Source organism: Trichosurus vulpecula, chromosome 5, assembly GCF_011100635.1.
Source record: "Trichosurus vulpecula isolate mTriVul1 chromosome 5, mTriVul1.pri, whole genome shotgun sequence".
NCBI classification, from domain to species: domain Eukaryota; kingdom Metazoa; phylum Chordata; class Mammalia; order Diprotodontia; family Phalangeridae; genus Trichosurus; species Trichosurus vulpecula.
This window is the reverse complement of record NC_050577.1, coordinates 11,550,656-11,574,590: the sequence shown is the minus strand read 5'-3', so window position 1 is coordinate 11,574,590 and position 23,935 is coordinate 11,550,656. Positions and strand designations below refer to the sequence as shown.

General features: G+C 41.7%; 1 protein-coding gene across 1 annotated transcript in view; it reads right to left on the bottom strand.

Annotated features, from left to right (window-relative positions):
* HDAC9 (histone deacetylase 9) overlaps positions 1 to 23,935 on the bottom strand; it is a 606,615-nt gene that overhangs the window by 342,147 nt on the left and 240,533 nt on the right. Inside the window, exon 12 of the mRNA XM_036759616.1 lies at positions 7,800 to 8,069. Coding sequence (XP_036615511.1) covers positions 7,800 to 8,069 — 270 coding nt within the window. The remainder of the gene's footprint in view (positions 1 to 7,799; positions 8,070 to 23,935) is intronic.

Genomic DNA, 23,935 nt, shown 5'->3' with positions numbered 1-23,935 from the left:
TATTTGTGGGCATTTATTTTTTAAACACACTACTCAACTTGGTATTTGACAAAGAAAACTGAATAGGAAAACTAAATAAAAAAACTAAATAAAATGCACCCAAGAGGGGTGGGGGTGGTAGGAGGAATGGATTAATATTACCAAGTATCTGAAGAATGATCATATGCGTGTCTGGGACATGGGAAGAGAGAAACAATATTCAACATAAGCTTTGAAGTGGATCGACAATCAGTCAATGAGGATTTATGAAACACTTGCTATGTGTCAGATAATAAGAGCAAGAACGGGACAACCACATGATACAGAAGCCATTCGTTGGGATGGAAAGGCCATGGATTTCACTGGTCAAGTCCAATGAGAGGGTCCAGACTGTGATGGTCAGCAGTAAAGAATGTCTTGGAAGCTTCAAGAAAGAGAAATAGTGACACCTCCCCCACCCCGGCATTGCTATGTGGGGACAATGGAGGACAGTGCAGACAACGGGGAAGACCAGAGACCTAAAACTGGAAAGTGAAGGAGTACTTAAGAGAAGAAATGGAGTCACACAGCACTTCTATTGAGAGGGAACAAACACATTTGGAGGGAACAACAGAACTGCAGAAAGCACGTCAGAAATTTTGCAAAATCAATACAGAAAATAATCTGAAGTATCTTGATCCAATAGGAAAGTTTCTGTTCATGTGGGGAAATGAAAACAGATGAGAACAAGGAGGAAGAAGAAGAGGATGAGGAGGGAAAGGAGGAGGACAAGGAAGAAGAGGAAACGCAATGCCAGCTGAGAAAAAGATGAAAAGTAATTTGAGAACTGTGGCTTCAAACTGCCATGTTAACTTGAAAGTTTGAATATAGTAGAAAGAATGGTTTTATTTAGCTATACATACAAAAACACACAAGCACACACATATACATACATACATTCGTACACACACACATATTTAGTGCAGCTAGGTGGTACAGCGGATGGAGCACTAGGCCTGGAGTTGGGAAGACTCCTCTTCCCGCATTCAAATCCAGCCTCAGACACTAGCAATATGACCCTGGGCAAGTCACTTAATCCTGCTTGCCTCAGTTTCATCATCTGTAAAGTGAGCTAGAGAAGGAAATGGCAAACCTCTCCAGTATCTTTACCAAGAAAATCCCAAAACGGGGTCACGAAGAGTCAGCCATGACTGAAACGACCAAACAACACCAATTTCATCTTATTTCATCTGAGCTCTTAGCCTGCTCCTGATTATCACTGAGATCACCCATCCTGGGCTTCCTTCAAAGTGCAGCTCCAATGCCACCGTCACTAGGAGGCCTTCGGCACTGCCTATTATATCTTTGTCCCTCTTGAAATCACTTTGTGCAAGTTTGTATCCATTTTGTATGGATTTATCTGTGCTAATTTGTCCCTCTCAATGGAATGTAAGCTACTTGAAGGCAGGGGCTGGTTCATTTTTGTGTTTGTTTCCCCAGGGCATGGCACATATAGAAAATAAATACTTGTGCAATTGAATTGAACCCAAACCTATTTACCTAATGTGCAGTGACTCAGGTTTTAATGATGTCATCACAACCATGAACAAACCCCCACCCCTAATTCTTTCTCTGCTAAGGATGTCACCTCTGATTTCATTGAGAAAATCAGTATTACCCATGCAAACTCCCTCACTTCTCTCCTAAAGTCCCCTTCTACCCACTAAGGGAGAGGTGGCTGTTCTCCTTGGCTAGACCTAACCTGCCCACTAGAGACCTTGATTCCAACCCTTCTAAAAGCTTGTTCCACTGTTGAGCCCCATTGTCTCCCTCATCTTCTTTCTCCCCTTTCTAGTGGTTACTTCTCAGCTGCTACAACCACACCATGTCTTCCCAAGCCTTAAGAATCTTCCACTTCACCTACCCTCTATGAAAACTCATTCCCTGAATTCCCCCCTTCCTTTCTCTGCCGGTTTCTTAGCACACCATCTCTAATGATTCACCATCCACTCACTTCTCAGTCTCTTACAATCCCTCTCTGGATTCTTTTCTCTCTAAAAACAGCAGTGATCTCTTAACCGCTGAAACCAATGACCTTTTCTCAGCTCTCCTTGTCTTTACTCTCTGTAACCTTTGATGCTCTTCAACACCTCTTCCTTCTGGGTCCTTTATCTTTCCTTGACGTTGATGATGCTGTTCTCTGTGGGATTTCCTCTAAGTGTGGCCATTCTTTCTCAGTCTCTTCTACTGAGTCATCACCCATCTCCTGCCCTCTAATACATAAATGTATCTTACATTTTGGTTCTAGTGTCTGTGCCAAGAAAACCCCAAATGGGGTCACGAAAATTCGGACATGACTGAAAAGCCACTGAAGAATGAAACTCGTATACAGGAATGTGGAGGATTTTTTTTGGTGGTTGTTGTTGCAGATGTATGGATATATGCACACATGTTGCATTTGTATCAAATATGATGACTTAGAGTGCCAGAAAAGACGAGGACAATTCCTAGCCAATGTGAGGGTTTTGAAGACAAGGTCCCACCCAACCCCCACCACTATTAACCATTCAAACAATAAACACTTATTAGGTGCCTGCTGTGTCGCAGGTACTGTGCTACGCAGTGGGGATCCAAAAAAAAAAAACAGGCAAGAGACAGTTCCTACCCTCAAAGAGATTACAATATAATTATTGAGACAACTTACAAACAAATATTTACAAAGCAAGCTATATACAGGATAATTTGATTTTTAAAAACCCAAAAAGAGGGAAGGCATTAGAATTAAGAGAGGTTTAGGGAAAGCTTGTAGTAAGAGACGTTATTTTAGTTGGAACTTAAAGGAAGCCAGAGAGGTCAATAGTCAGAGCAGAGGAGGAAGAGCTTTCAAAGCAGGGGGACAGCCAGGAAAAAATGTCTTGAGCCAAGCGATAGAGGGCCTTGTTCATAGCATTGTCAAGAGGCCAGTGTCACTGGATGGAAGAGTTCCTGTTGGGGAGTAAGGTGTAAGAAGACTGGAAAGGCAGGAGGAGGCTAGATTATGAAGGCCTTTGGATGTCAAACAGAGCATCTTGGAATTGACCCTGGAGGCCAAAGGGAGCCACTGGAGTTTGTTGAGCAGGGGATGACATGATAGGACCTGCACTGTAGGAAAATCACTTTGGTGGCTGAAAGGAGGATGAATGAATGTATTCCTTTTATTCTGGCTATGTGTATATGGAAGGTAGCCTTGGAAGTCTGACAATTAAGTATTTTAAAGAATAGTCTGAACCCTTGGGTAGTGATAGTTGGGGGTGAGAGAAGCTATGCACTCCTTCTGTCTATAAATATATAGATTTATATGAACCTCAAGATCCCTTTCAACACCAGCTGGTGGAGCCACTGTCTTTACCCACTAGAAGCCTCAGTAAATCACTGCCCACCCCCTCAAAGCATATAGCCTAGGAAATCACCCTTAGTCATAATGCTTTGGGGACAGTTCTGGTTTTTAAAAAAAGTCACAGAAATTCTCAATCTAAGTGGATTCATCACCATTCAAAGAACTCTTTTCACTGACAGAGGTGGAAGAGCACTTTTTAAAGTATCAGGGAACAAAGAACAAATGCAGGAAACCCCATTTCTACCACCCCCCCTCCAAAGTCTCTTATAAACTGCAACTGGCAGGATTCCAATTGAAATTATCTGAAATCAATCATTTAGATAATAAACCTTGTGTGTATGTGTGTGTGTGTGTGTCAGAGAGAGAGAATATAAGCCACTTGAGACTTCCAAGGATGGGCTATTTGTCTATCTCTAGTAGCTAGTACTTGGATTTAGGGGACACTAATTTATAGGTCTCCAAGTAACTGAAAGTCAATGAATAACTGGAAAAAAGATAATTAATTATAAATGAGTGACACTGTAACAGTTCTAGAAATCTGTGATTTTATCACCACAGGAAATTCCTGGACTATCACTAATAGATAAGTCCTAGAGAGTCTCCTGAGGCAATGAGAAGTTAAACATCCTGCTCCACAGCACACAGTACTGCCTCTTTAGTCACAGGTCCTGGGTTCAAATCCACTTCTGCCACATGTTCCTCTAGGGCAAGTTACTTAACCTCTCCAAAGGAGAGGACTAGACTAGGTGACCCCTAAGGCTACTTCCAGCTTAAATTTCATTTGAACCGTATTCTAAGTGCAAGTATCCCACAAGCCCATGTATGAGATGCAGGACGTGTCCACCCAAATGCAGTATACCAACTCTCCCAGGGCAGGGACCTTCATCTTGACATTTTTATATCCCTAGCACACAATGTCTCGTGTTAGCAGGTGCTTAACAGCTATGTGTTGAATGAATGAATGAACAACGAATGTAGGAAATCTGTTACCATAGGTCTTGATGGCTTCCCATGCCTATGTGATCCTGTTACGTCAATGGAAAAAGAATGAATGCCACCTCAATCTGTAGCTTATTCCACAATGTGACTGAGTTAGCAGGATGTCAAGTTCAAATAAAAATTATCCTTGGGAAAGAGGGAATTTGACCTTTGACCTTTGATTTGGGGAATCTCCACAAATTGTTGACAAGACTTCTCATCTTGGAAGTAACCACCAATATCAACGATTACATCATTATTCACCCACTGACATGCTTAACAAGGACCTTCTATGAGTGAGGCGCTAGGTTGGACAATTTTTTTAAAAAAACTAGCTTTTAGAAGTTGAAACAATTTGAGAATGGGCAGCTTTTTTCATTCATATTCATCATAATTCTTCCAGCATGTTCCTTATAAAATATCAATACAATGGAAGCTCCTTTGGGACAGGAGCTTTATTTTTAAATTTCTTGGTCTAGCACAATGCCTGGCATACAGTTGGCATTTCCTAATGCTTATTAAATTAGATTGAATGGAGCACGGAATCACAGATTTAAAACTGGATGCAGCCTTAGAAACCAGTCATTCAACCTCTCTTTAAGGTCAGAGAGGTGATTAGACCAGTTTTGCTTTTATTTGTATTCCTGGCACGGAGGTGGAAAGCAGTAAATGTTTTCTAAATGCTCATTGCCTGATTGTCCCAGATTCCAAAAGTACACACAGTGCCAGGGTTTGAATGCAGGTCCCCAGACTTTAAAGGCAGAATTCTTTAGGAAAAGAATGCAAAGCATTGACTTGTTTCTAATTTCATAATGACTGATGTATACAGACTAAAATTTTGAAATTGAATATTTATTTCATTTAAAATAATGAAAAAAATCACTGTTGAAAGTTGCCATTGCTCTTTTCAACAAAGCAGGACAAGTTCTTGAGAGGTGCTGGAAGTGTTTGGTGAGGAAACAGACTAAATAGATGGATTTTCCACAAAGGCAGATGTCTGAAAAGGAATCTTTTAAAATAAAAAACAAAACTTTATTTGAGAAAGAGACTAATAACAGAAGGCAAATGGTGCACATACAAACAGAATATATTTACAACACAAAACATGATCTCACCCATGCGGGTGTAAATTATAATAAATACAGTTGATTTTAAATGTAAGAGACATTTCTCAATGAGAACTACAAGGATTTAAGCCCAGCTTTCCTTTTCACTAGTTCCAGGTAGTTTCTCGATGAAATTGACTGAATCTCCACTTCAGCTTAGCTCAAGTTTGCTAATCAAACTGATGCTGCTCTCCAAAGATGCTATGAAGCATAGCTTGGTTGTTCTGGTTGTTGCTGTTCTGTGCCTGTACTGATACACCTTGGGAAATCAATTGCAAGTCTCTCTGATAGCAGGGTCTTCCTTAAAGATGTATCTTAAAAGACCCACTATCCTCTTCCCACCCAACCCCATTTGGAAACAGGAAAAAGGTTTTCCAGAAAATGACTGCTCATAAGATGGAAAAATAAACACTTTAAAAAAAATTTGCCATATTTTGGGCACCATTGTTCTTTTCTATCCAGAAAAGACAGGTATGCCGTTTTATTTTGACTGACTGCAAAAATAGACTGGTAGAAGGAAAATTCTTTTTTGTTCTGGGGTGACATCAAATCTTCAGGCTTTTCATTACATAGCAACCTTATTCTATGTTCTAAGGTTCCAAGATTTCCTTTAGGTTACTTTAATTTGTGTGGTGATATTTTAAAAAAGAAAGGAAAGATAGTATATCTTTAGACACTATCATATTTTAAAGTCTTTTTTTTTAATATCACAGCAAAATGTATACACCAAATGCCTGTGACACCCATTGGAATGAGTCAATACTGGGCAGTTTGGTTCTCTTGAAACAGGATCCTACACCTTAAAATGCCTTGGATTTAGAAATATAAATATTTGAATTAAAAAAAAACACAAATTCTTGGTCAGTTTTGAATTATCCATATTAAAAGGGACTTAATACAATGAACCTTTAACTAGCTTAACCAAAGTAAACCTATAAAACAAGGCAAACATATCAAAAAGGGGTATGAAGGAAATATTTCATTGGAAAACTTCCTTAACAATTTCCCTGCTTGAGTTGTTATTTTCTTAGACAATAAATCAATTCATGGAGTGCCCTTTGAAAACAGAGAGAGTTGAATACTATCCTCCCCACTATTTTCCCCCCTACATTCCTTAGTACATGAATCACTTGGACTTCCTGTTTCCATAAGGCATTTCCTGTCCAGTCTCATAGAATCATTTTTTTTTTTTTTTGTAGAACAGCAGAAACCTGACAAAGAATTGACTTAAGTAGAGAGCGTCTTCCAATGCATTCCGAGTTGTTGGGATCTTATAGCTTCAGAGGATACAATCTCCATGAAGGTGCTCTATATACAAATGGTGAGTTGATTTGTTGTGTTTCTCCTTAAGCCCGACGTTCCGAATTTTGGAATGCTCTTTTGTCCTTTTACCTCTATCTGCTCAAACTGCTTTTGGAACGCCATTTTTTCATGGGACTGCCATCTTGATGATCCTGGAACCACTGCCTATATATCTGACCTTAGTTCACTTCCCTTTTGAGAACAATGCCATGGCCAACTTTCCCATTTTGGTGGTCCCATGGTGTTGTCTATTACTGCACATATGGCTCTACCATGGGATCTGATTAAAGCAGGGTGGTGCCTAGCTATCATTCTTTATCCAGATTTGTGTCTGCTTCACAGGAATGTGTCTCTCTAGACAATGTCATCAGAAAACCCAGGAGAAATCAACTATGCAATGCAAAAATCAGACAAGCTACAATATAAAAAATAAAGCTAGGACTCCAATCTGCTTCATTACAACCACCTGTAACTCTAAGGGGTTCAATTACTACCAATGCACACAAATCCAAGGTCAACGGCATTTACACCATTACACCTTTCTACAGAAGGGGGGAAAAGGAAGAAACAAAAAGCTACCCTTAACAGTGTCTGAGACTGCAGTATGATACATTATATACAGAGGAGTCAAGGTCAAAGTCAATGTGTGAAGACAAAACCAAAAAGGGAGAGAGCAAGAGAATGCTTCATTGATCATGCCTGGAGCTGACTCCTGGAGTGGCTGATCTCAACATGGGGGATACAACCAACTGTGGATTTCCTTCCATGAGAAGTTAACAGATGGGACAGAGTCCAGGGCCAACAAAATGTCTATCATTAACCCAAGGACAGATGGGATGGAATCTTAGTGAAACAGGTCTCTTTCCATTAGTCGATGCTCAAAGAACCCTCTCTATATTGAAAATGTACATACAGAAATGCCTGCCTTGGTGAGATGCTTTAAATTCTCAAACCAAACTCCCAGACCGACACAAGGCTAGGAATTGATCTTCTCTTTCCGTGACCTAATCGTGGGTGGAGCTTGGTGTTCAGATAATAACCTTAATTACAAATCCTGGTGCCAAATCCTTGCCTATTACCTGTTGTACCAAAGCAGCCTGCTCCCCAGATTCCATTTCCTGGGGCTGAGTATCATCGTCACTGTCCAGGGGCTCCTCTTTTATTTTCACAGCCCCTAAGGGGGGATTCCGCTGGCTGTCATCTGGGCCCAAGCTGCTGTCGCTCCGAACACTGTTGGTGCTGGAGGGAGCCCGGTCTTCTTGCATGGGTTGGTCTCCGTGAAGTTCCTCTTCCGATTCTTCCAATTGGCTTCCTGGCTGTTTCAGCTGCTCAATGGACTTGGAAAGCATCTGGAAGAGAGTGGTGGAGTTTTAAAGCAATTTCTACTCCATGTGAACAGAGAAGCCAAATGGTCATTTTGCTCTACACTTACATTTTTCGAATGGGCCAATTTGTAACTTAACTTTCATTAACAATGCTAGAGCTCAGGCCACTGGGAGACTGTCCCCATCATTCCACTGTGCCTATGGAGGGGAGGAGGCCTCTACAAATTAACACAGCTGATACTTCTCTTCAAAGTCCCTTAGAAACACAGAAAGATGGAAAGGAAAACTTTCAGCGTGAAACATGAAATTGCCACAAATATGGGATTTACCAAGGCATTTTTACACACATAAACTTGTGAAGAATAGTCCTTGCAAAGAGGAAAAGGCAATGAAAAATTTCCACATGGATCCCCTTTTACATTTTCACCTGATGTTAACCACTATAAGAAAATTGTCGATAATAATATAATAATTAATATGTTATCTTATAATGACTTAATATTCTAATAACACAAGTTGCAGATAATAGTATCTTCAAATGGCAGGAGCACAAAGTTAAGGAGCTCATCCTGAATATTTGATTCAGTCCGGATCCCAGCAGTCGCCAAATAAACTATTATCTTACGTCTCTACAAACCAGGAAAATAAGAATACCCAGATGTAAAGTTCTGAGCTTTAGAGAAATTTAGTTTGCTTCGACTTAAAGAAAAATAAATTGAATTATGTTCATAACTTTAGTTTTATAAGTTATTTCCAGACGTAAGCTACCTTTCATTCTCTCCCAAATTCTCCCTTTCCTTCCTCTCAGTTCATTTAGATATGTGTCTATCCTGAAAATTTTACGTTTTCTCTTTCTTAAAAATAACCTGGAGAAAAAAAAAACAGACAAATCCCTTTCACAGTTGTTTAAGGGGGCTGGGAGAACCAGGAAGGTTATACAAAGGCCATAATAATGTAAATGAAAAGAACACCCCAAGGAAGCCAAATGTGCAATCATTAGAAGGCCTAATTTGGGCCCCAGGGAAGAGGTAAGGAAGCATCTCTCTCTAAGCCTCCAGGCAGGGGTGGATCACAAGTACAGAATGGGGCATACACTGGCAGACTTTCCCTTCTTTCAAAAAAAATACAGTCACTCTGCATTTATTAAGCTCCCACTACATACACCCCACACAGCACTGGGCCTCAGGGATTCTAGTACCAAGAATAAAAACACTCTTACTCTCAAGTACCTCATGGAGCCAACCCCTCCCAGTAGCTGAGTCGGCCCATGTATGCCCTGTTCTGTACCTATACTCTATTCCTGCCTAACTCCTGAGACAGGTGCTTCTTTACCTCTTCCCTTGTGCCCAAATTAGGCCTTCTAATGAATGACTACATTTGGCATCCTTTGGGGGTTCTTTACACTTAACACTACCATAGCCTTGTAGAAGCCAATCTCGCGGTTCTTCTTTAAACAATGTTTATACAGATTTACATTTTTTTTCAGGCTACTTTTAAGAAAGAGAAAAGGTGAAAATGGAAAGCGTAGAGACAGCTCAATGAAATGGGAGGAAGGGAACAGGGAGAGCATCTTTTTGAAGCAGCTCATCATGATTGGTTTTATCTCTATCCATCAAAGTCTCAGGAAGGCGTGTCAAGGCCAGTCAGTAGGGCAGACTTTGATATTGCAAACACTTTGAAAAAACTTGGGCTTGCAGAAGTTTATAAAATAATTGCCAACTGGCTGAAAAATGTGGGGAAGAGCAAGAGTCGTGGGAGGACTGGAGATTTTACTCATCGACTCCTCATAAACTAAAAATTAATAAGTCATAATTACTTGACGTTCATTCATTGATTCAGCTAACGAATCCTCAGGCATTTCTGGTCCGGCAAGATGCCAAGACACAGATTGAAGACACAAATAAAGTCCAAAACATTCATTCTGGGGGAGGGATGTAACTGGTAAATAGGTCTAAGTACAGAATACAAGATAGACAGGATGTCCTAAAAGTCTTAATGCAGTTTGAAACAACATGCCCTTTATATTGAACAGATGAAAGGCAATGTCGAGCAGAGGCATTCCCATCTGGGAGGACCAAGAACAAGTTCCTCTAGGATGTGAGATCGAACAGAGAGGTTGAGGTGAGGGGGCAGAAGAATCTAGGCATAAGGTACAGCCAGGAGATGGCATGTCTAAGGAACTGCAGGAAAGCTAGTGTGGCTGGTTCACAAAATGCTTAGAAGGGAGTGAGGCATAAGAAGACCAGAATGGTAGGAAAGGTCTGGCTTATAAAGAGCTTTAAATGTCAGAGGAAGAAGGTAGCCAACACAGCTCACTGAGCATTAGGGGTGACTGGAGAGAAAGGAAGATTTGCCTAACAAGAAAAAGAACTGGTTTTGGACCCTTGATTGTGGCCTCTCCCAGGGCCATGCTCAGGGTGATTATCTGACTTCATTCACTCTCCCTCAGGGCTCACTTCACCACCCCTTCCTCCAGGCATACATATCACCAAAGATAGACCAAATTAGAAACCTTCCCTCAGAACCTGGAGAGCCCCAAATACAGCTCAGGGACAGGCCATGGGATTAACTTTCCTATGTCACTTCTGTGGTTAAAGAGGAGGCTGTGATGTCTATGTCAAAAGTATTCTTCCAAAACATCGACGTGTACTGGTTTTTAGAAGATATGAAAATATGGCACAAAGAAAGACCTGAAAATAGTCCTCAAGTTGAGAAATCTATAAGGGAATGTTTGAAAAAGGTCTCCAGAGTCAAGACCACACCTGATCAGAATCCTGGTTTCACTATGTACCTGAATGCTTGGTCCTGTCTTCCTCCCCCTAAGCCTGCCTCATACTCTAGAAGCACACAAGGACATGAAAACCTCTCTAAAAAGAAAAGAATAACTAACTGTGCTCCCAACTTGCTGGTAACTGAGAAAGATAATACAATGGGCCCTAGACCAGAAAGTTATCTATGACTAAGTGACCTTGCTCCAACCTCAGAATGGCTGACATATTTATAAGACGATTTTCATTGCCATCATTCCAATAACTAGTCAACTCACAAAAAACAAGTTCTTTTGTAAAGGCATATCTACAGCAATGCTCGTGTCTCCCATGCATAAGTGAAGAACATAAAAGAATTGCTGACAGAAATGACCAGGAAGATAATGAAAGAAAAAGTATCACTATCAAACAAGGAACACAACAGAAAAACAAAGAGAGTTGGCTCCTACCATGGAGGGCATGCTGTGCAGAGCCCAAAAGGGAGGGAGATTCAATACAGACAGTGAGGTTGTCCAGATGCTCCTGTTTCTGGATAAATCTATGCCTGCAATTATCTAGAGGCCTGCAATACTACAGAGCCTCCTGATCTAGATCTTGGGTTACTCAAAAGAGATTTGCCTAGCTAGTCATACCAGACAGCCCAAGTGGATGAAGAATCAGCCAACCAAGTAACCATAAAATATTTCAAAGAGCCACTTCTATACCAGGCACTGTCCTAGATGCAGGGCATAGAGACACTAAAAAGTTTCCATTTGGTTAGTGGAAAATGTACACATATGTATGAATTTTGTTGTTCAGTTGTGACCCCAATTGGGGTCTTCTTGGCAAAGATACTGGAGTGGTTTGCCATTTCCTTCTCCAGCTCATTTTTATAGATAAGGAAACTGAGACCAACTGGGTTAAGCAACTTGTCCAGGTTCACACAGCTACTAAGTGTCTGAGGCCAGATCTGAATTCATTCATACACACACACACACACAGACTCACATATGGATCTGTGTATGTGGGTATATAATTTGTGTAATACATACATATTTGTATGCACACACAACACAAAATAGTGTTTTTTTATGGAGGAAAGCAATAGCAACTGAGAAAAAACCTTACATACAAAGTGACATTTCAACTGAACTTTGAAGAAAGATAGGGATTTTAAAAGGCAATAGTGAAGGTGAAGAGCATTCATTCCATGGGCAAAAATCTACACATAAGTTGGACATGATGCCTATTTTACAAGTTAGGTTACAACCTACAATTGGATGGGCAGGCCAGTGGAGTCACCATTACACATGTCAAGGATGGACACCGTACATGGACAATGGCTGCGTCTTGACCTGGAGGATAAGAACAGCAGGGTCCCACTTGGGAAACTGCACATTACCCTATCTTTTCCACACCAACCTTCTCTCAGGGATGCTAGCTGATTATTAATCATGGAAAATGAAGATGTCAGAAGACACATAATTGTGGCTGACTTATGGAGCAATGGAAGTAAGAACGGTGAATGTAATCAGGGTGCAGCATTAAGCAATCAACAAGTAATTGTTAAGTCCTTTCTTATGCCAGGCACAAGACTAGCCAAGAGTACACAACTAATAGTGGTCTTTACTCACCAAGTGGCATAAAGAGGTCCCCAAGAATCTGTATGTGCAGAACAGGAAGTGGGCTGGTGCCATAACCATGGCCTAACATCATCAATGAACAATTTGAAGACAGTACTGTTATCCAAGAGATATCATGAGACCTAAACCATGAGTTCTTCACCTTTTCTTATGCCATGGACCCCTCTGGTAGAAGTGTGGTAAAACTTAAGGAACCCTTCTATGAAACATTCTTTTTAAATGCATATAAGAAAACATAGGAGTACAAAAGAAACCAATATTTTGAAATGCAATTATTGTAATATTATTTTTAAAACAAGTTAATAGACCCTGGATTAAGAATCCCCAACGTCTATAGAAGAAGGCCCCTATCAAACTACATGTGTCCTCTACAGAAGTTTCATACAGAATCCCCAAATTTCCAAGCTGGAAGGAAGTTCTGAACTCATCAATCTTTATCATCATAAGAATTCCCTCTATAACTTACTTGAAAAAATAGCTACCTATAGCTCTCAACTGAAACCTCCAGTGAGGGGGGAACCTACTACTCTGAGACAGCCTTGTCAGAGAAAAACATTGATAAGAATTACAGAGGATGAGAAGGTGTGGAAGAGCTGCAATCTGTTTTGGGAAAGGAAGTAGCCGTGGTAAGATCCCAGATTATCTAAAGTACCAAAGAGTCATTCCAGCAACATCCTATGTGTGGGATGTTTCGTGGCATGTACCCTTCGCATTTTTCCAACAAAGTGCCAGAAGCCACATAGACAAGTTCTACCTCAGTCTTCCATGACTTTGGTTACATCTGGTATGTGCGTCTGATCTTCCTAAAGTACAAAAGAATCAGAAGACAGAGAAGTGAGGAGGTTCAGTGGAAGCTGTGGAAGAAGCTCCTTTCCTGACTTACTTCCCCTCCCCACTTCGATTTCACTGCTCCTCCCTTTCCTGCACTCACATCTCCAGCCAAAGTAGCTTGTATTTAATTTGCATTTCTCTTTGGTGTGTACGCATCTTCTCCCCCTTTAAGATATAAACTCCTTGATGGAAGGGAGGATTCCGTTGTTTTCTTTATATCCCTGGGTCTAGCAAAGTGCCCAGTATATAATTATGCACTTAATAAATGCTTCTTGATTGACGAGTAGTGGATGCAAAAGGTAGTAAATGAGTTGGTAGCTGTGGCCTAAGGATTAAACTGGTGATGGACTTGGAATCCACTGAGGTTTGAGAGAGAGTGTGACGTAGTAGACAGAGTGCTGGCCTCGGAACCATGAAGATCTGTGTTCATATCCTACCTTATATACATTCTCTTGGGTGACCTTGGGTAAATCACTTCATGTCAAAGTTGCAAGGAAGATGCTGACCTACACTGGTAGAGAGAATTTCCTCACTAGTCATTCCCTACACAAGTCCAGTCTCTACCACTATCCCCATCAAACAAGAGTTAGAGGAGACAGTTCAACATAGAGGACATTTTCACATTGTCTGTTGTTTGTTAATTCCATTTAAATAATCAGATTCTTCCATCTGATTTTTGCTTCCTTAATTTCACGCTCTCCAGGAAGCATCCATCATTCAGATTTGAATCTTTCTTTCCTTCTTTCTTTCTTTCTTTCTTTCTTTCTTTCTTTCTTTCTTTCTTTCTTTCTTCCTTTCTTTCTTCCTTTCTTTCTTCCTTTCTATCTTTCTTTCTTCCCTTTCTTTCTTTTCTTCCTTCCTTCTTTCTTTTTCTTCCTCTTTCTTTTCCTTCTTCAAATGTGTCTGCTGAGGTGTATTTCAGCTGAGTAACCACAAAGGTTGAAGGGGAGCTCTTGTTTTCACAGGGGGGTAGCCTCATCTTGATGGTTCACACATCTGGAGGTGATTCCCTCCAACAGTCTGGCTGTTGGTTTGCTGCCTTGCAAACCCATGCTAGAACATCTGTGTGACAGAGAAACGTGCAAATCTCTGTGACTCACTGCTGTCGACCTCGACCCATCTGCAAAGCATCCTGTCCTCCAGTTGTTCGACACCAGGTGAGCTACTCTAGACAGGAATCCAGCTGAGATTAAGGGAAATTCTGCAGCCCAATTAGGAAACATCTTTTTTTGATTCCCCTTTTATCTGTGCTCTGACTCATCTGTCAGTGGTGCTCTTTCACTTCACACTATTGGACAAAAATGGCGCTGAATGCTCATAGAGCCGCCAGCAGCCCTAGTCAATGGCAGGTTTGAACTTTAAAGAAAAAAAAGGATAGATGTTATAGAGACAGGAGACAGGATATTGTACGGATTTGATCATTCCTTTAAAGGTCTCAAAATATTACCACCAGATCTCTCAAGATCTATCCAGCCAAAGAGATTAATTGTATATTGGCAACCTCCCAAACTGCATCTGGCTCATCCCATGTCTCTCCTCCCCATAGTCAGCATTTTGTAATTCCATTGATAAGGACTGTTATAGGCTACATTCTATCTACTATAGGCTAAGGCTATCTTCTATCTACTGTCTGCATCTTGAATGTACCTAATTATTTACATGTTGCCTCATTGACTAAAATCTAGGCCCTGTGAGGGCAAGGTCTGTTCTTTACTTTTATGTGTGCCCCTAGCAATTAGCATGGTGCCTAGAAACTTAATAAGCACTGAATAAATGGAAGTTGATTGATTCATCTAATTAGGCCACGTCATTAGTTAATAGGAAAAACCCTACCCATTTCTTCTCTCAATGCTAAAGGGAGATTGAAGGACCCATTTCCTAAGTCTCAATTCAAAGCAGTGACTCCCATTTGTTTCAGGATGGGAGGGCTAGAGTGGGGATAAGAGAACCTGCTTTTCAAGTCCACCTTTGTCACACCTTCCCCATGTAATGTTGGAGAAGTCACTCAGCATTTATTCTTGGATCTTAGTTTCTTCACCTGTAAAATAAGGCATTTGAAAGAGGATGATCTCTAAGGTCCATCCTCTCAGCGATCTTATAATCTACTCCATACTTCCACTTATCTCATAGAAAACTTACATTTCCTTCAAACAACTTCAAAAATGTTGAAAACTGCCCAAGTATATCCCATCTGTGCTTGAATCTCTTAAGCAGGTAACCTGTATCTTCCAAAATGGCCAATAAATCAGCACATACATTGAAGAGATCACCTTACAAAGTCACTTTCAACCTAGGGAGTGAGGGTTTGGGATTTTCCCCCCAATCTCACATCATAAAGTACATTCCATTTTGTACTGGCAGTGGCAGGGATGAATGTAAAAATCTTTCCTCTAAAAATAAAACATTTCCCTTAAGCACCAAGAAAACCTGGTTGTAATACATAAAATTCTGGAGTCAGAGAGTCTTGATTTGAATCCAGGCTCTGTCATTTCCATATGTGACCTTGGACAAGGCACCTTAACCCTCAGTTTCCACATCTGTAAAATCAGGATGACGACAGCTATGATAGATAGATGGCAAAATTGCTACAAAGCTCCAATGAGATGATTTATATGAAATGCTTTTAAAAACTACAAAAACTAACATAAATGTCAGTTTATATTTATCACAAGCAGTATTTAATTAACATGATTATATTTATCATAATAAATTATCATTTTTTATTAAAATCTGCATTGATATTGGGACGGAGAAAGACAACTGGCTTCTAAAACCCCACGCCCCTATCTTTTTTGGAAGGCCTTCAAATACTGAGATATGGGGGTGTGGGGAGGTTACACTGACAATTTCAGTAGAGTGTAAGCCCTTAGCAGGCAGCAACTACATTATTCTTAGTCTGTTTCTTCAGCACCTAGGATAGGGGCTGGCCCACATTAAGTGAGGCAGAGAGGCTTGCGGAATGCCACTAAATGATCAGAACAATCAAAGGAGTTGGTAGTTTGCCAAAGGGTCACTGACCAAGAGGAAAGGCACATATCAGAATCTAACTACCGTTGTTGAAAGTTTAAAGAGATTCACTTCCTGAAGGCTGGCTACCACGTCGTGGTGAAGATGATGTTGACGATGATGATGGCCGTGATCATGGTGATGATGCCTGCACATAGCAGTTCATGAAGTCTCTAACTGTAGTAAGTTCTTCTGGACGTCAAGCCCAAGTCTGCACCTCTGACACTTCCACCCTCTCTCCAAGTTCAGCCCACTGGGGACAAGCAGAAAAAAAAACAATCCCAGGCCCTGTGGTGGCCTCCAAGTGCTTGAAGATGGTCCTTACATTTCACTGAACTTTCTCTTCTACATTAATAATAATGGCAAACATTTATATACCACCTACTGTGTGCCAGGCCCTGTGGTAGGCGCTTCACAACAATTCTGGGAAATATGTGATTGATAGGTGTTATTATCATCCCCACTGTACAGATGAGGGAACTGAGGCAAACAGAAGTTGTGACTTGTCCAAGGTCAGACACCTAGCCTGAGGCTGGATTTAAATTCAGGTCTTCCTGACTCCAGGCCCAGTTGCCTAGATGTCCTACATGCTAAACATCTCTAATTTCTTCCAATGATTCTCATGGCATAAACTCATGGCCTTTCACCATCACCACGCACTCCTCTAGACACTCTTTGGATTATCAGTGCCCTTAAATTAAAGATCATTTGATCCAATTTTGAAAATATTAGCCCTAATTCATTTTGGGGGGGAGAAAGGAGGGCAGTCCTGAGATTTCAGGGATTTAGGGAGCACTCAACTCTTTTCCCCAAGGCACGTAGACAACTATTCTGCATCTTACAGTCTCAGACAGAGTTGCCTGGGTACCAAGAGGTAAGTGACTTGCCCAGGGTCCCACAGTTAGAGGTAAGTCTTTGATCCAAGTCCCTTGGGCCTAGAGCTGAAACCAGTGGTTTTATCAACTATACCACGAGGTCTCTCATTACATTAGTGCAGCATTACTGATTCTGTGGAATATAGTGTAGGCATGGGACTACTAAAAAGATGAAGCAGTCCCTGGATCCAGAGCATTTGAGCTAAATGATATGTGGAACGGGCTTTGCAAACCTTAGCACACTCAATCAGGGGTTTTTAACTTGCAGTCCAGAGATTTGTTTTTAAAAATCTTTTCATTATCATATTTCATTATAATCATCATATTTTATTTTATGCATTTAAAAATATTGTCTTGAGGAGTCCACAGGCTTCACCAGTCAGACTGCCACAGGGGTCTATGTTGCAGAAAATTTAAGAACCCCTGTAATAAAGTCTAGGGCAGCAATGAATACAGTGCCAGACCTGGAGTCAGGAAGACCTGAGTTCAAATCTGGCCTCAGACATTTACTAATTGTGCGACTCTAGGCAAGTTACTTAACCCTGTTTGCCTCAGTTTCCTCATCTGTAAAATGAGCTAAAGAAGAAAAAGACCAATCACTACAGTATCTTTGCTAAGAAAACCCCAAAGAGGGTCATGAAGAGTCAGACACAACTGAACAGAATTATTATTATTGATGGCATGCTAATATTAACGTAACCTATCTCCTGATATAATTCTACACGAGGGCTGCAGAATGCATGACTCTCTCTCAGATTCCCTAATAGATCCTTAGAGTCAGTGACTTGTACAAGGGGAAAGAACAGGCTGGAACACACAGAAGAACAAAGATCAGGAACCAAAAGTTAGTTTAATCAAACAGCAAAATGAATGCATGTTCCTGGTTTTGTTATCCACAAAGTCAGCATTTTTAACACAGCCACGTGACTTATAAAGATTTAATTATTTCATTCTGTCAAATAAAACCACTTCTCAAGGCTGGAAATGAGGGAGGGGGTGGGGAGACTTATTTTGCTTTGCTATCTGCTTTGAAGTGCCTGGGATTAACTTCAGCCTAGGCGCTCACATATTTTAATTCCCCATATATTTTTCTTTCCCATATTTTCTTTCTTTGTGGTCACAATAATCTATTGTTTTTTCATTCATTTTCTAAAAAAAAAATTTGGGGAGATTAAGTAAGAGGTGAGCCCTCCTAATCCCCCTCCTCGCTCTCCAGACTTTGAGTTTGGGGACTCTTCATGGAAGTAACCAATTACTCTGCTGCCATGGTTATTTATTCTCTTCTCTAAACAAAGCATTTCATCACATCAGATGAGAAAGCTTCAATACTTTCTAAAAGATATAAATGATCAAGTAAGTCAATGGGGGAGGGCTTTTCAGTGGAGGCCCCAGAGGACACTGTGGCTCAGTGGTTTTCCCCAAGTACTTACCATCATCTGTTTAGATTGAGGCAATCAGGTCAATGCTTGTGTCCTTCATGGCAAGGTCAAAGTTGCCTTTATAAACAGTCAAACAAATGCAGAAAGCTTGGGTTGCCCAATCAGTGCTACCTTTCTAGACACAGGACAACGGAATGCTTTGGCCCTCAGGATGGGAGGAATGAAATTCGACAATGGTAATTAAAGGACCCAGTGCAGAGCGGAGCTGTCACAGGGCTGGAAGGCAATTCGATTTGACGGCAGCAACTCCCACTTCCCAGAACGAGAGCCCAGTTCAGGTTTCTCCATATCCAATTTTCAGAACCCAAGAAGAGGCATTTTTCCATCCACGGCTGGAAGGCCTGTCAACATCTGTATTTTGATTCAACTTGGGAAAGGCAATGGAGTAAACCAGGGCAGCTCGATGCTGCTTCCTGGGAAAAGGAATTTGAGATTTTGCCCCAGTTAAGAACAGAGGCAGCTCAGGGTCAGACCCAAATCAAAGAGCAATGTATGACCACAAACCAGAAAGAAGCTGAGCAGGCGGCTCGTGCTGGTTTTGTTTTTTGGTCTCAGAGGCTGATGAAGCTAGTTTCATGGAGAATGCTACAGGGCCAACAGAGTGAGATATATTTAGTATTGGAGCAGCGAGGTTCATCTCCTGTCTAGTTTCTTCTTCCTGCTGGTGTTGTTACCACTGCCTAGAGAAAGTGAGGGGAAGAGATCAGCAGCAGGATTTGGGAGAGCTCCTGGGAACTGAGGACTTCTCTCCTCACCTTGGATTCTCTCTGAATGACCTGAACAAGTCACTTAACATCTCTTAGCCTCAGTTTCCTCATCTGCAAATAGGGATCATCACACTTCTGACCTCATAGGGGTTTCGAAGAGTCTCAAAAGGCAGAATGTATGCAAAGTGCTTTATAAATCTTCATGCGTTGTACTAATATACATTATTACTACTTGAATGTTAGATCAGAGGATTAGATCCTCAAAAAGAATAATAAGGTCACAGTGGGGAAGAATCTTTGAAATATTACCTAGTCCAACCTCCTCATTTTACAGGTGAGTAAGCGTTAAGTAATTTATAGAGGTGTAACTAGGCTAAGGCCATTGTGACTTTGACTCAGAGTGCTTGAAGGCTGATTACATCTATATGCCTTTATTATCATAGAACCTCTGGGCCTAGTGCCTAGTTAGGAAGACTGGCTAGTTAAATTGGGAAACTACTACCTAGCTGAACCCTCCCCCTTCCTGGGAAGAATAGCTTCCTCATGCCAAGAGATCTCCAGTCCTACGACCGAAGGGAATGTGTCTTTAAAAGTCAATTTGTGTCTACTTTGATATGTTTCTTGTCCTAGTCCGATTTGGTGATGCTTGTCCTGAGCATGAACAATCAAAATGTCGTTGGTGACTTGCCTGAGGTCACACCTATGCTATGTATCAGAGCCAGGACTCCTTATCCAGGTCCCTCTCATTCTAAGTACAGCACATTTGTCCATTTTTTTGTTTATTCCTTATTCTGCTGTACTGAGGCTGCATGACGGCAGCATGCGCAAAAAGAGGTCCCCCAAAACAAGCAACATTACGAGTTGGAGGGAAGGGGCTTTCCAAAGGACAGAGAAAACATTACGTAGGAGATGAAGAACAACTCATTGTCTTTCAAGAGTGGCAGGAAAATTCATTCTTTGTAATGCTAGTTACATTTTCTTATGTCCTTCCTCTGGATTAAATGGAAACATTGCCCCCCTCCCAATATCCACTTGGGTCTACAATGGAAGGACAGTAACAAAACAAAAAGAATCTCCCACCCATGCTGTTGTTGTTCAGTTGTTCTCAGGCACGTCCAACTCTTCATGACCCCATTTGAGCTTTTTTTGGAAAAGATAATGGAGTGGTTTTCCATTTTTTTTTCCTCCAGATCATTGTACAGATGGTCATGAATGAGTTGGTCACACTGCCAGTAAGTGTCTGAGGTCAGATTTGAACACATGAAGATGAGTCTTTCTGACTCCAGGCCCAGTGCTCTGTACACTATGTTGCTCCCTAGCTGCCATCCATAAAGGATGAGTAAAAACGTGCTGAAAAGAAAGGAAGAGATGGAGAGAGGAAGAAGCAGCTTGGGGGGGTGGGGAAGAGGGAAGGAAAGAATAGATTTCTCTCCCCTAAGAACAAGAGACACTCTCACTCCGTACAGATGCGTGACAGATGGGATCGCCCCAAAAACCAAACCAACGTGCTTCACTCGCGCGCATGTGTGTCCGATCCATGTATTTACAATTGTAACAGAAATGAGTCTTTAGCGCATACCTCATTTGCAAACCTTTACTAAGAAACTATTATTTCCAATGGAGTTGGTTTCAGACATTAATAGAGCTATAAATGGTTTCTCTTTCCTCAAAGTCAATGGCCATGGGCAAGTTTCACTCAGAGCTTCCCTTTGGGGGATCGCTGGGTCTGCTTCTGATTCCAAGGACTTTGCCACCATGACTTGATTGCCCTCTCACCTTCAAACTAGTGACTTAGGGCTTCTAACACTGCACCATCCATGCCTCCATCATGCTGGCCTCATCCCTCTGGGGAGTTCCATTCAAGGCCTCCATTTGAGGGATGACAGGATAAGTTGTGCTTCATTCCCTTCCTAACTGAATTTCTGGGTCTCTGAGTTCTGACCCCATGTTCAGGTACACATCCCCCCTCCCCCAACACCTTCCTCTACCCGTTCCCCCTCCTCCCTTCTATATGTTATCATCCACCATTAAAATGTACACATCTTAAGGACAAGGACCACCGTTAATTTTGTTTATATTTTTGTCCCTAGCACAGCACTTGGCACCTGGTAAACACTTAATAAATGCTAGTTGTTCTTGAATACCCTTCTCAGTTCCCACCGCCACTAATAGAGACTCTAGATCCAAAGTCTGGGGGTCATTTTCTCAGCCACAGGTATTGACAGAGTCAAAGGTTTGGGGCAAATGCAAACACTCCTGAAAACTTCCCATTTGCTCTGGAGAGTTATCCCCCTCCCTTGTTTGTGAGCTGCTGGGAGTGGAAGAGCACACTTCTTTTAATAAGGGGAGGAACGATCCATCTGCTAACCGCTTCTCCTCTAGCTGCACTGAGGCATGTTCTCATGAGAAAAGAGTGCGTGTATCCCAGGGCCTGGTATCACCATAACAGGAGGAGAAGAAATCTAGTTTTAGCTCAGCTGAAACTTGACACGCACACAAGATTCCATCCCATGATTTAGCTCCTCAGCATTGGCCCCTGGCCAGCTGCAGGAATGCATGAGATATGGATCATGAAGTAATTTCTAAGAAAACCTTTATGAGCAACAAAATGAGGTAAGAAAAAGAAAGATCAGAAGGCACGAGCCCAAAGAGGTAAGCCCCAGATTCAAGCTGCATTTCCTCAAGGAGCCATCCCTCTCTCTGTGGTGAGCTTTTGGAAAGAGGAGAAGGGTTAGGTGAGTGGGCAAGTAGAGTCTGTGGGCACTTGGGATTGGCAGGCTCATTGGGGAAAAGAAGAAGGTCAAAAGTCACTTGTGAGGTGAGACTCCTCAGCAACCCATCCACCTTGTGATGGAGAGGCAAGGACCAGAGCCAAAATCAGGTGAGACAATGGCTGTAAAGTATGTGGCAAATCTCAAAGTGATGTCAAAATGGGAGTTATCATTAGGATTATGTGACATTTCCTGCACCAATTGTGTGTGCAAATCACCTGCCTCTGATGTATGCAAATAGAGCATTGTGACTTTTCCATACAACTAAGTTAGGGATGCTATGGTGTTTTCCATTAGCTTAATCACTGAGTATTTCAGATAGAGAATGACTGGCATTGCCAATTTGTCCAATTTCACATCTTCCACAGTACAGCAGAGGTCCTGCATTATTCAATTATATTTTTATTTTCTCCATATTTGAAACCATGAAGGTTTCAGAACAACAAAATAACAATGCAAGTAGCCTCATTCCATTTTGCTGGAAATTGTATTAAAAAGGGAAATCTGCAAGAGTACTGGCTTCTACATTCTTAGCTAGAAGGCACCTCAGAAGATTCAACTACAAATGAAAGAAAGTTAGGTGATGTGCCCAAGGTCTCCTGAAGAGTAAATAGCAGCTGGGATTAGTATCAGTCAAGGCTTGTGTGGTAAGCTCCTGGCGATGAGTTTAACCTCTTCTTGGAGTTGAAACTTGGCAGGGAAGCAGATGAGTGAGATATACGTGAGAACACTAAAGTTCTTCGTGTGTGTGTGTGCGCGCGCTCCACACTCAAAAAAGTGTGGAGAATTGTAGCCTTCCCACTCACTGACCGTTACTACTCAAAACATTTTCATTAAATATACTCACAGATATTTTCATCTTTGATTATTTCAAGTTGAGACAATAAAGGCAGCTTGTCCCTTCTCTGCCCTTGGCCCCCAGGTTCTCCTGTCTGATGTTATGGAGATGTGGACTCCCCTCAGTCCTTCCCTCCTGTTTTCCGTGGTAGCTCCTGAATTCATGAGCATAGCCAGCATGGAAGCAATCCTGTAACACACCTGTGGCTTCTGGTCCCAAACAGCTGCTGGGAGGGCCCTGAAGGTGACTTACCCAGAGTCATGTCACCAGCATGTGTCTGGCTCCAAGGCCAGTTCTCTTGCCAGTCTGACATCACACTGTCCCCCAGGAGAGGAGTCAGCACATTGGGGGAAAGAGCCCTGGTTCTAGAGACAGAGGAGATGGGTTCAAATCTCGCCTCTGATGTTTACTGCCCAAGTAACCTTGGGCAAGTTACTTCATTTCCTTGGGCCTCAGTTTCTTCTGGAGTAAAAAGAGAGGATTTGGCCAGATGGCCTTAGAGGTCCCTTTTGGCTTTAGATCTATCTAGAACCCGGTGATCCAAAGAATTTTCTCGATCAACATAATTTAGAGCAAACTCTTTTTGAGGACAATACTGGTATTATACATACAGGAGAACATGGGTACCTAGGGTAGAGAAGGGACAAGCTGCCTTTACTGTCTCAATTCAAAAAAAACTGAAAATGAAAATTTGTTTCATGATTCTCTTTGACCTTCGTATCTGAGTTACTTATACCAGCCTCGCATTAAGCACATGCATTCAGCATGGACCTCAAACGCGGGCAGTGGGATTCAAGGAGCCAACGAATCAGGCCCTGCCCTAGGGGACAGGGGAGGAGTGGGCATGGAGATGAATGAATGCTGCTTCGGCTGCCCCATCCCGAGCCCCAGGATTGGGTGACCTGCTCCCCCTCATGGGATCCAATGAGATCAGTAAAGGAAACAATCTACACCAACCATCCAAGTTTAAATAACCTAATCCCAGTGCTGGGATTTTTAGACGGCAAGAGGCAGATTGGATGAACTTACCTGA